Source organism: Medicago truncatula, chromosome 3 (genome assembly GCF_003473485.1).
Source record: "Medicago truncatula cultivar Jemalong A17 chromosome 3, MtrunA17r5.0-ANR, whole genome shotgun sequence".
NCBI classification, from domain to species: domain Eukaryota; kingdom Viridiplantae; phylum Streptophyta; class Magnoliopsida; order Fabales; family Fabaceae; genus Medicago; species Medicago truncatula.
In genome coordinates this window covers 54900335-54914107 of record NC_053044.1, presented here as the reverse complement: position 1 = coordinate 54914107, position 13773 = coordinate 54900335, and the positions used below count along the sequence as shown (strand labels likewise).

General features: G+C 34.0%; 1 protein-coding gene across 1 annotated transcript; it reads right to left on the bottom strand.

Annotated features, from left to right (window-relative positions):
- LOC25490146 (tryptophan--tRNA ligase, chloroplastic/mitochondrial) lies at positions 1-12145 on the bottom strand. Its single transcript, XM_013606600.3, has 15 exons — positions 11972-12145; positions 11772-11885; positions 11587-11674; positions 11172-11213; positions 10424-10513; positions 10196-10318; positions 9217-9288; positions 8870-8982; positions 8749-8770; positions 8594-8659; positions 7449-7505; positions 5739-5785; positions 5475-5556; positions 4100-4189; positions 1-581 (listed from the first exon to the last, which is right to left on the bottom strand). Exons 1-15 carry the CDS (start codon positions 12016-12018, stop codon positions 444-446), a joined length of 1191 nt encoding a protein of 396 aa, XP_013462054.1. The 5' UTR covers positions 12019-12145; the 3' UTR covers positions 1-443.
- Positions 12146-13773: the final 1628 nt, after the last annotated feature.

Here is a 13773-nt window from a genome sequence, read left to right as displayed (position 1 = left end):
TCCGATCAAAAAAGGCCTACCATTAGCATCAATGCAGTCCTCTGTCTTTCTCTCATAAACAGAGTTATGCATTGCAGAAAATCCCAACTTAAGATGACTAGGTTGTGTCTCCATCAAATACAATGGTGAAATCTTTATCAATTTGGTTTCAATATTACAGTGCAAATAAATAATGAAGAAGACCGAAAACAAGTAAAGTAAAACTAAAAGAATGCAACAGCGGTAGTCATTGAGTGAACCAAAAAAAAAAAAAAAAACGAGCTTATTGCATCAGGAATACACAACCTTTAGGCTTTGCGTCAAATAATATTTCCACTTCCAGCGGTGAACTATACATGCCCATGATTACTCCAAAATGAGGCTGATGATGAATCATATAAAAATTAGCTTTAATTAAGTGGTCATCTCACCAATCTTATAGCTTATATGTTTAGCATCATCCATCATTGTCTCCTCGAAAATCCCATTGCTTGGTAAACATTATGAAGAGTAGCATCCGCTATATCTGCTGCATTTTTAGCACCTTCTCCTAATACTTTATCTAAATAACCTGAATCTGACATGAGTTCCTCATAGCGAACCTGTTAAAAAGAAGAAAAAAAAACTTTGAGTGATAATGCAAGACCCTAAGCTCACAAAGAAAATATGTGAGGGGCAAATAGTTATACAAGTGAAACAAAAAAAAAACTATGTCTACTAACCAGTTGAAGAGACTACATAGGGGTAGAAGGAAACAAAAAAAACTATATCCGCTAACAAAGACTACTTCTCGGAAACATGAATATAATGCATGACCAACTCTAGGTACAAAATATTATTACAAATGCTAATTTATATTAATACCAGTATTTTTATAATAAAATAACTGCATAATAATAACACTTTTTTTTTTAAGTAATATAAAAGCCTTATTGTAATTTTGCGATTTCTCCCCTAGTTTTAGTTGAGCGATTTTGGCACCCCACCCACCCACACACAAACACACATACCCCCTTATTGATTATTATAAAAAAGAAGTATTAACAAAACAACAACAAATGTTCAACATTTTACCAAGCTGGTGAAGGCGCATATTTAAAAAGAATTCAGGAATTTGTAATCGTTAGCTGCAATGTGCGCGCCACTATAATCCTTCAAGTTGAACATCAATTTGCATTGCTCCTAGATTCATCTTGTAGGTCATAGCATAAAACATGTGCTTCCACAGTTCCTTTGCATTCTTTGTAGCTGAGTTAACACAACAGATGCAGCAACTTCTCTGACAACGACACAAAGTGGTAAAGATTAGGATCTTCAACTTCAGCAGGAGTAGGTTTCCCCTTCATCCGGATGAGCAATCCGCTCTTCCATAAGCCTATTGATAGACAATGCAAGTGCTTTGGAATGGACTTGAGAAAGCACCCTGCTTCTTTGCCTCAGCTACAAACTCGAGAAAGCACCCTGCTTCTTTGCCTTTGTTAACGGTTCATTCACAGCAAAAATTGTATCCTTCAACTGTTGAGTCTTGAGCTGGTTATATTAAAGGACTCCTTTCTAATGTTGAACATGTTTCATTATTAATACTTTTTCATAATATTTTTTTAAATATCCAGCCAATAGGAGAGGACGGAAACCTCACCGACTCCCACTATCGTTGTCCTTTTCCTCTTACAAAACCCAATTCATTCACACAACAGAAGCGATTGACTCTAGAAGAAAGAAACCTTTGAGAGACATGGAACCGCCGCATTTCATTCAAGAAAAGATAAAAGATTACAACATGCTTCGCCAAGAACTTGCATCGCTTCAAAATTCGATTCATAGATTATCTAGAGAAAAGCAAAGCAACAACGACTACAATCCGTTCAAGGCCAAGGATATTAAAGAGAAAAGGCCAAGGATATTGAAAATCAAACGACGGATATCAAGTCCATCAAGAATAATTATCAAATACGTGTGAACGTGCTTGAGATAAAAGAACTAAGGTACAAACTGCTCAAGATGAAAGAGAAAACGTTTGAAGAAAGAGAGAAGCAATTTGTAGAACAAGGTGCATGAAGGACAGGTGAAGTACCTTGAGTCGAAAGAGGAGCAGTTTGTAGAGCGAGAGCAAGAGCTTGAATCAATATTTAAAATCCAACATAAGGAACTTGAAGAAAGAAAGAAGGTGTGTCATTCTAACGAAAACTTTGATTAAAAGTTGAAGGTGTTTGTTTCAATGGAGGAGCAACTTGAAGAAAAGAGAGAAGGTGCTTGTTTCAAAGGAAGAGGAGTTTAAACTACAGGTAATGTATCTTGAGACGAAACAAAATCAGTTTGAAGATCAGGAGCTCTTCACTATTGTGAAACAACATGAGTTCATACGTAGTCAAGTATCTGCTGCTCTTTAAATATTGTTTCACAGGATTGAAGAGCTCCTGGTCTTCAAACTGATTTTGTTTCGCTAAGATGCATTACTTGCAGTTTGAACTTCTCCTTTGAAACAAGCACCTTTTCTCTTTCTTCAAGTTGCTCCTCCAATGAATCAAGCACATTCAACTTTTCAACACGGTCCTCGTTCGAATGAAACATCTTCTTTCTTTCTCCGAGTTCCTTCTGTTGGATTTCAAATCTTGATTCAAGCTCTTGCTCTCGCTCAACAAACTGTTCCTCTTTCAAATCAAGGTACTTCACTTGTCATTCACGCACCTTATTCTACAAACTGCTTCTCTCTTTCTTCAAACGCTTTCTGTTTTGTCTTGAGCAGTTTGTTCCGTTGTTCTTTAATCTCAAGCACGTTCACATGTAATTGATAATTATTCTTGATGGACTCGAGATCCTTCACTTGATCTTCAATATCCTTGGCCTTTTCTCCGAGCCTTTCTCTTTTTCATACACCGACATTGTTAGATAATCAAATTCTCTCTTCCTATCATTGATGTCTAGGCGACATGAGTTCAGCTGGCGTTGAATGGATTGCCATCGTTGTTGCTCTGCACGCCTTTGGATGCGGAATTCGCAATTGCTTGTGTTGTGTGAATCAGTTTGAATTTTGTAAGACGGACAGGACAATGTTAGTGAGAGTTGGTGGGGTTTATTTCTTTTCCTATTTGCTGCATATTTTAAAAAAATATTATGAAAAAAAAAAGTATTAATATTAAATACCCTCACATGACTTATTTTTTACAAAAAATGAAACACGTTCAACATTAGAAAGGAGTCCTTCAATAACTAGCTCAAGATTCAGAAGTTGAACGATACAAAGGCAATGAAGCAGGGTGCTTTCTCAAATTTGATTGCCACCAAGTCCATTCCTAAGAGCTTGCATCGTCTATCAATGAGGCTGATGGAAAGAGCGGATTGCTCATTCGGAGAAGTATATAGATGAGGGGAAGCCCACTCCTTATGAAGTTGAAGATCCTAATCTTTACCACTATGTGTTGTTGTCAAACAAGTAGTTTCATTTGTTGTGTTAACTCGGCAACGAAGAATGCAAAGGAATTGTGGAAGCACATGTTTCATGTTGTGACTGACAAGATGAATGCAAAGTGATGTTCAAGTTGAAGGTATGGCACACACATTGAGGTTAAGGCAGTTAAGGATTACAAATTCCTAAATTCTTCTTATGTATGTGCCTTCACCTTCTTGGAAAAAATGTTGAACGTTTTTCATTTTTTGTTGTTTTGTAGATACTTCCTTTTTATAATATTTTTTAAAAAATCCACTCCAACCAACAGGACGGAACATGTTGCATTAAAATGACACATCAGCTAATTAACGTCAAAAGTTGAATGAGGGATTAAAAAATCAGAAAGGGGGTAAATGTAGGTGGCCAAAATTGCTCAACTGAAGCTAGAGGGGCCAAAATCGCACAATTGAAAGAGAAAAAAAAAAACAATTAAACACTACTAGGTCGTATAAAACTATCCAGACAAAACTTATTCTCATGGAAACAATACCAAAAATAAACTAATATTTTTAAAATTGAACTTGATGAAAGCAATTAAACACTACTTGCTCGTATAAAAGTAAAATATTCCACATCAGTCTAAAACTTTCCCTTCAGAATGGGTCATTAAACACTAAAGTTATCCAAATAAACTTGTAAATATGTGAAAGTTTAATATTTAATAGTTGGAACCTGAATGGGATGCAAATGATCAATCAAGGCATCTGTTAAAAGAGGTTTGAATGTGCCCCAGTTCATGTCTTGGCATTCATGCGCAACTTCCTGCACACAAAAATGGTTATCAAATAAAATATCTCGGTAAATGTTTTAAAGTCAAGAATCACCACATGATTGGAAAATGCTTTGAGGAAATATAACAATAAAGACTGATGAACAGGAACTTTCTGTGTATGTTCAATATCCAATCTCAGGCCTTTTGATTGGCCATAGTAGAAAGAACTACTTCACAAATTAATGCTCGGTAATTCTCCTCAACATTGGCAGTAATATATTGAGGAAGTTAAAAATAATTAATTGGAATTGCATAATTTGAGAAAGACTAACTCATGATCATGGATTAAAAAACAGACAACATTTTCTTGAACCACGTATCTGTTACGATAATAAAGGGGTGTAAAGGAGTAAGGATTGGTTGTACCAAAAAAAAAAAAGTAGTTAGAATTAGTTGATAAGTTAGAAGGGTAATAGGATAAATAAAAGTACGCATATATGTATTTTGTATATTTGATACTCCCTCCGGTCCTATTTATAAGAAACATTTGACTTTTTTGGTTCATTGCATAAATGATGTATTTGGTCTATATTCTATGCCAAGTACATTAATTACTCCATAATCTAAAAAGTCAACTTTTTCTTATAAATAGGACCGGAGGGAGTAGTTTGTAAGTGAAGGAAAGATCCCTTGGACTTGTCGTGGAAGGAAATCCTTAGGGAGAGTTCTTTTCTTTCAATAACACATTCTTTTGTTTGTTTCTATCTTTCTTTCATTCCAATTTTTCTGAACTCCTGACAAGTTGATCGGACCAGCCGGATCAATTTCCAGGGAAGAGACCAGATGGGGGTCAATGGGCTTTAAGACATTTAGTGTATAAAATCTTACAATGAGCAATCCCCAATCAACCATCCTAATAGCCATTATGACATTTAGTGGATAAAATCTTACAGTTACACCAAAATTAACATGAGGTGATTCTCATAACATCCCACACGTCGCTTGCATTCTTTTGTAACATCTACAAATTACTACCAGTATACATGAAGATATCAGCGCAGTTCACATATATATTTAAATTTAAATGGAAAGGAAAGGAAAAATAACAGGGCATGTGTAATTTATTAACTTCATGTCCTTTTAGGTATGTAATCTTATTTTTTACCTCAATACCAAAAGCACACACTTTGCAGGCACAAAAGTAAAACCATAGAGTAAAATCTTGACATTGAAAGCATCAAACACGCTTGGTTGAACAAGGAAGATTCCAAAACCACTAAGATGTTGGTGACTTAAACAACTATAAATGAAAAGGAAATATAATTCATTGCTAACCTCTTTTGTTTTTCCAGAAGCGAGCTGGTATATAGAGAGAAGATTATTACATTCAGGCCTTTCAGGATTGTCGATTTCCAAGCTGTTAGATTCATCACAGTGCATAATTAAAGTACTTCAAAACCACCAAATTATAAAATATTTATAGACAACAAGTAAATGAAGAGAAAAGGTGAGCATTTAAAGACAAAGGCATGCCTCCAAGAACCGTGAGCATTATATAATTATAAAATATCATTAAAAAGGGATAATAACAATACTAACCTTGGAAACGAATCAGTTTTGCAACGTTTGATCTTGTTTGCTATAAGCTAAAAAACAGAATAAATAAACTCTGAGCAAGAGAAAGGAAAATTAACATCTACAGGGCAAATAGCAAACTTAGCAATATATCAATATGCAACTTGCAAAACAATGCTTCATTCAATATGGGTAACAGAATCATCATTTAGTTTAAATCCACATAATCTTTATATAATATGTAAACCACCACATGCTAAAATCCAGGGAATCAACCATGGAATGCCTGACCACAAGTAAATTTTAACCCAAGTGTCCAATAATAAAATTAATGTAACCCAATAAGTAACTGAGAATGGGATCAAAATTTTGGAGGTTTGTTCATTGCTTGCAGCGCAGCTTTGGGTCGAAGGTTCTTTGTTGTCGATTCTGTTTTTTTTTTGTGTGTTGTGGCCATCTGGTTTTTAGCTCTGTTTTTGGGTCTGTTTCTGCTCAACTTTCTGATCTGTACGCATCGTTTGGGTCCAATCTGGCTTGCTAATGCACAATCCTTTCTAGTTTGGTTTTGTACAAGTTGTAGTTTGTTTCTGACTCATTGCAAACCAAACGATGCCGCCAGTTCAAAGTTGTTTGTGAGTATTTTTTGCCATGTCACTCTTATCCCACTGCGCTTTCTACCTTGTTGATTTAGTCTATTGCAGACTCTCTAGCCATTGATCTTAGCACACTACAGCAGTCTATCGTAGTCCCTTCGTCAAACCAAAATAATGGTTGAGTAGTTGGCACCAGCCACATATGACCTTCCCACTTAAGTTGGTTGTTTTGGTAGTCCCATTGTCCAACCATAGTCCAGACTCAGCCATCGGTGCCAATAACAGAATTTTTTTTGACTTTGATCACACTTAAGTTGGTTGTTTCAGGCAAAGGACAACTTCTAGCCCAATAACATTTTGGTTTGTCTGCAATTCATAAAAGTTGATTGCAATATTTTCTCTTTCAAATGATAACTTAAATCTTAGTAAACTTGAGCATAAGGTAGACGATTTAAATCTAAATTCCTTTTAATGGTTGACTTATAGTTTTCCTTAGTTTACCTCTCTACCTTTAACTATGAAGGTATCCTCCATCTAAGTCTACCCTACTTCTTGGTCTTCTCATACATGTGACGAACTCTCCCATCTTTATACCAGCAAATTTACCTTGACTGACTATCTAATTATTTCATTCATAATTCTTTACTTTCTTGTGTGGCAACTCCTACATCGTAAAATTCTTATCTTTGTAACACTAAGCTTACTTTCTGGTTCGCTCTGTACTTCCCAGCATTCAATGCCATACAACCAAGATGAGGATTCATAATAAGAACTGACAAACCATCCATCGACTTTCAACCAAATTCACACATTCATTTCGAAATAAACATCAAAGTTGTAAGTTTATACAATTATACTAATGTAAATTCAATACTTTTTCACAGTTGAATGCTACAGAGTACAGACTGCAAAACAAAGCTTATGATCAGATACCACACTTGCTCAGATATGCCATATGCAGTACAAATCACAATCAATGTCTTTAACATTAACCGATTACAAGCAACAAAAAATTCTAACATAGATCAAATGCAAACAGTTCAGAAAAAAAAAAAAAAAAAAAAAACATATACACCATGCAACAAGAGCTACAAAAATAAATAAACATAAGCAAATTGTTTTAGTGAATATAATTACTTACATCTTTAGGATCAAGAATATTGATTCTGGATTGATCAGAAGGTGCAGACTTTGACATCTATAAAATTGAACCCGCAACACTGTCAGAATAAATTTATAAGTTCAAATAAAAACAATAATGTTCTTCAGTTCAATTCCCAAGCAAATGCCATCCATAGCATGCAATGTTACTATCATATGATACTACGTGTGTCCCTTATTGTAAGCTCCTTTTGTCATTTTCACATATATTAAAGAGTACTCCCTCCTTTCCCTATTATAAGCAAAAAAGACATCAACTTTTTTTCTCTCTAATATACACAATTTTTTGTTATTATTCCAATAATACCCTTCATTAAATTAGAGTTTGATTTTCCAATACCACCTTTAGTTGTAATAATTCCCCATGCCACAGCACTGGTTAGCTGTAGGCAGCAATGGAATAAAAAGAGAGATAAAAAGATCATTTCAAGTTCAATATAAAAGACTTCTAGCACGGACAAATCAAAATTTTCAATAAAAAATTGGCCATAAATAATTAAGTAGAAAGAAAAAGAATAGTGGGCGATTTCGGTTTTTGAGGAGTGAACATGTAAAGGCGAGAACAATAAAAGGAGGTGCACACAAGATGCTTTTTTTTTTTTATATATATTTATTCATGAAAGGTTATTTTTGAAAATGTCTATGTTTTTGATTAAATCAATAATATTAATTGACTTTAACTGATTTCCTTAATACGTGTGAAGTTAGTTAAATTTTCTTAATAGAGAACGGAGGGAGTAGGTAGTTTATTTAATGTATCTATTTTATGTATGGATATATTCCTGAAATATCTTTTGTATATACATGTGCTGAACTATGACTTCTCATCTCTCAAGAAACTTACTAGTACTAATTGGAGATATATTTGAAATAAAATATTAAATGTGTCTAGTAATTTGAAATGTGACTAATGTTTAGCGAGGGAAAAATCAAATGGGGCTTATATTTAGGGACGAGGCAGCATATTCTGAATATCTTTATTACAGCTGATAAAAAAAATGGCATTGCGGCTTAATTTTGAAGAGTTAATATACAGAAGTGTGGGTGTGTGAGAGTGTGTGTGTGTGTGTGTGTGAGCGCGCGCGTGCACATAAGCGGGGGGGAAAGAGGAAATATTTAAAAAACCTTCGACAGGCCATCGGTTAGGGACATAATCCGAGCTCCGGTTGGAGGTATAAGGGGCTCTGGAACCTATATCCCATAAAACTCTGTTAGAAAAAACACATTTCAGATACTTTTTAATTAATCAGCTCATTCTGGTGGGATGAAATATAACTTGCCTTAAATATAGTACCTCCTCGCCTGTCATAAATGAACAAAATAAAGAATGGTCAAGCCTAACATAAATCTAAAAATGAAGCTGAATAGTGAATGGCTATTATGTCCAATATAAATCCTCACCCGCCTAATTTCTTCCACTTTCTTCCTCCGTATAAATTATTAACCCGTTCAGCTAAGTCACGGGTCAACTCCAAATGCTGCTTTTGATCTTCACCAACAGGAACAAAATCAGACTGCAGACGCATGCTGCATTTTTGTAAGAATTATACTAACTCAAGGTAAATATAATATAAGAATGCATTTACAGAGGTTTCAAAAAGGTTACAATCAAATTAAGTAACATTAGCATATTTCCTGGATTTTTCAACTTTCACTATTAGTCTATTACATAATAAATCAGGGGGAATATGAGATAGAACATAAACTGTTAATTATGAATTTCCATGAGGTATAGTGTCAAAACCCACCTGATATAGAAGTATATCAGAAGCCATCAGAACAGGATAAGTCAAAAGAGCAACCCCAACTTCATCATCCCCCTAAAATCCAATTCCAAAAGAACAAGTTATTTGGATGAATAAATAATACAGGCCAATATGACAAGATAAGAAAAGAAAAAAAAGGCCTGGACTAATAATTTATAAAAGTCTTCACCAGCCATCAAGGCCTAAACATCTGAAAATAAGTTTTTGCCTTACTTTAGCTGAAGAGCAATAGCTATGAAGTGCGGATACGGATACGGACACGAACATCAGACACGACACAGACACTAACACACCGATAATTTGATAAAATCACATAATTCAATGGAATCATATGTGTCGTGTCGGTGTCGAACACCGATGCGTGTCTGACACCAGGACACGCCTAACCTAAGGAGTGTCCGCGCTTCATAATAATGAAAAAGGTCAATAAGTATCAGTATTGAGAGCTGAAGCATAGGCAAAGCTCAAAAAGAATGTGGTATGCACACAAGTTCTTTCCATTCAAAATGAAATCTTCTTTATATTAAATTATGAATTATGAATAACTGGTTTAATTCCCTACTTGAATATATGCGCGTGTCATAATTATTTTATTTTATGATTGTTCATAAAATTATGTGCAGGAGTAAGTATTGATACACGATACGCATCCACAACCATCACAGAACTTACAACATAAAAAAATAAAGTCAGTCTGAAGTAAATATCTTATTTAAATCCTATTCCTAAAAAATGTATATAATTAAATAATCAAAATAGGTAAGTAAAGTCAGTCTTAAGTATATATTTTAATTAAAACCATCTTACTTTTAGAGATCACTGTCAAGAAGGAAATTTATTGTTTCTAGGAAGAAAGAAAGAACAAAAACAAAATTTAAGCAAAGCAGACTAAATACAAAATAGATAAAAAGCTAAATTAATTAAAAATGGAAATCAGAAATGCATACAGCTATAAACGCACCGCCTTGCGAGATTTCTCTTTAAACTGTATCATTCTGTTTAGCCAGCCGATTGGTGTTATAGAACTTAGCAGCCACATCAATTCTACATGTGCACGGACATGAGACTGGACAAAAACTGAAGCCTGTTTGCAGAAATAAATATCATTTATCCGCAATGGACAATGGTTCTGACATTTCCACTATAAATATTATATCTTTAAAAAAACTGAGCAAAAGTTGCAAAGAACCTTTGAAGGATCCACCCCACATGCCAGGTAAATGGCTGCGGTTGACTTTGTATCCTTAGATAATTGCTGTGAGTCATGAGGTAATGTAATCTGTGCAAGAAAATCTGAAGTGGTGAGAAATGGGCCATTATCAGGAAAGTTGGCTTTAATCAGCAAGTAAAGTGAAGAGCAAAAAGTTAGTCCTTAAATTCCTCTCCAGAAACTAATAGAATTAACCAGATTGTGTTTTAAGCTGTAACCAGATGTATGAACCCTTAAAAAAATCTATAGTTTGTGTCCATTGATTTCCAGTTACCACGTTTGATACAAAGTCGGGCTACTATTTATATTATAAACAAAATTCATTTGCGAGAACTCTGGTTAAAATTTAAACTTGAAGCATAAGTGTAGATTGAAATTGACACAAATGTGGCTTAAACTATTCTGGATCAATATCCTCGGTAATAAACAAATGTGTGAATTCAATTGGCCTGCTCAGCCTCATTGACAAGAAACCTCAAATTAATTGACCTAGTTATGAAGCCCGTCTACATTAATCCAATAAATAGTGAACGGTCCAATATCAAGTTCACACTTGCCAAATAGCATAAGCAGCACAAATAGAAGGAAAATTATGAAATTGAAGAAGATCCTTTAACTTTTCACATTCTAATGCAAACCAAAAGATCTAGTTATATGAGTCCAGGCCTGTAGCTCAAACAACAAAAAGAGATCGAGAAAAACACCAACAGGAATTTAATGGACATACCGCATGCAGATCCACAATGAAGAAAAGTGTATCGTACACATGCTGCAAAATGAAATCAATGTCAATTATTATAATCACACAAGTTTGTGAATAAAGATGATTTGGGCTGGAAAAGACTCAACTGAATGAACTCGGATATATAATATAAGCAAACCATACTCATTTGTCTGAGTCACAATATCCCACTACACTAATAATGGAAAGAAGGCCATGTTTGGATAAACAGCTTAACTAAGCACTTGTAGCAGAAACACTAATCATATAAGTATTGTATAAGGTATTTCTATGGCAAAAGAAAAAGTAAAGTAAAATTATTTTGATATAAACTATAAGTTGTTTTCATAAGTTATCGTGGAGAGCTTATGGAAATAAGCTATAACAATTTATAAGAAATATGAAATAAAACAAGCATAACCTGAAGGGCAACCCAATTCTTGATGGCACCGAAGTAGTTTCCAAGGTGAATTGAACCGGTAGGTTGAACTCCGGAGACAACTCGTTTCCTGTGAAGAAAGAATGCGTTAGTTAGTTAGTTAGTTCAGTTAGTTGAATAAACAAACGATGAGGTTATGAAATTGAAATGCTAATGCTGCGAATTACTTGATAGAGGTTGGGGATGGAGTAGGAGTCCGTGGAGAGGTATTGGATAGAGTGGTGCAGCATCGGATGGTGGGTCTGAAGCGAGAACGAAAGAGAGTTGAAGCTGCACACGACCTGTTTGTTGTTATAACTAACTTGTAATGAAAATCAGAATAAGAGATAGCAATAATAAAGATAAGAGTAAGCGAGTGAGTGAGTACAGCGATGGGACGAAGCATGACGGAACCGCGTAATGACAAACCCCCATCTTACTTTACTTACTTACTACTCTTCACGCCTATCGACGCCTCGTGGTGTAAGGAGAAGTCTAAACCTTCTATTGTTTTTGTGCTCCCTTTGGATATACCAGTACCTGTTGTTAACGATATAGAGTGAAACGGCTAGGGTTTTATCATAGCGACAAAAAATTAGTATACTGATATTGGTTAAATTACATTTTTGTCCTCCAACTATTTAATTGGTATTGGATTAGTCTCTAACTAAAAATTGATTTATTTCGGTCATCTAAGTTTCTCACTGTTACTACATTTAGTCTTTTCTGTTAGTTTTATTCAAATAAATGTTAGGGTTTGTATTATGTGGGTCCTCTAACTTTATTTATTAGTATCATTTTGGTCATATTCCTTGTTAAGGTATTATGATTAAATAGTGACTGATATTATTGGTAACTGTTATGGTTCATATGTACGTGTGAAATAGGAGGTCAGATACCCACATAACACAAATCCTAACGTTTATTTGAATAAAACTAACATAAAGGACTAAATGTAGGAACGGTGAGAAACTTAGAGGATCGAAATAAATCAATTTTTAGTTAGAGGACCAATCCGATACCAACTAAATAGTTAGAGGACCAAAAAGGTAATTAAGCCTATATTATTTTGAGACTATATAAATAGATTAAATTGTTTTTAGCCCAATTATAAAAATTTAAGATAATTTCTTTTTCATGCGTCTTATTTTACTAGTTTTACTCCGTTTGAATTTTATAATCTCAATCGTACTTGACGATTTTCAGATTGTAACATCCAAATTCTATTTTATCTAGTTTTTTTTTTTTTTTTGCATATTTGGTTCAATTTATAAATTCAATATAACTTATTAAAGTGAAATAGTTTAGAATGAAATAATTAAAAATTGACGGCAAGATTTATTAATTCAACACAGTTTAATAATACATTTGCACAAACATCATCATTTAATTAAATAAATATACATATATATACATAGAAGAAATCCTAAAATATAATTACTACATATACCTACTACAAACTTATTTAACAACTAAGAAAACAAATGAGAATGGAAAAAGCCTTATATATGAATTTATCAAGAATTATGGAATACAAAATGAAACTCTAGAACAACGCTCGAGAACCATGCTCTCAAAATTTGGACAACATAATTCAAATGGACCAATGAATGAGGTGTACAAAGAGGATCATTGAGCATGTTGTTTGATAAAAATTTGTGAAGGAAAAATATGAAACCATCGATTGATAGAGGTAGGTGTTCGTCATTATCCATAGTGTGTGTATGTTATTATACAAAATATAGTTTGCATTTTAGGTTCAGGATTTTCCCCAAACGTAATGTTGGTGTTTGTTAGATTGCGCATACCACACATCAACATCTAGGCATTCAATGAATTCAATGAACCCATGACCATACAATGATATCATGTTTTGAAGCTGTCCATAGACCATATGAGTATTGTTTGGATGAATATTTTAATTTATATTTTATAGTACAAGTGTCGATCATGAAAAAAAAAAAAAAAAAAAGTGTATTATTATTGGTGTGCGACTTGAAAAGGTAACAATTATTATTGCAAAGCGGTTAATATATGCTTAACACGATTATAGGTTTTTGTTGGACGACAATATAAAACTATTTTACATTGTTAGTGTACCTCCATTTAACTCGTTTTTACGCTCATTTAACATTTAACTCATTTTTACGCTCATTTAACATTTAACTCATTTAAATATGTTTTTAGTCC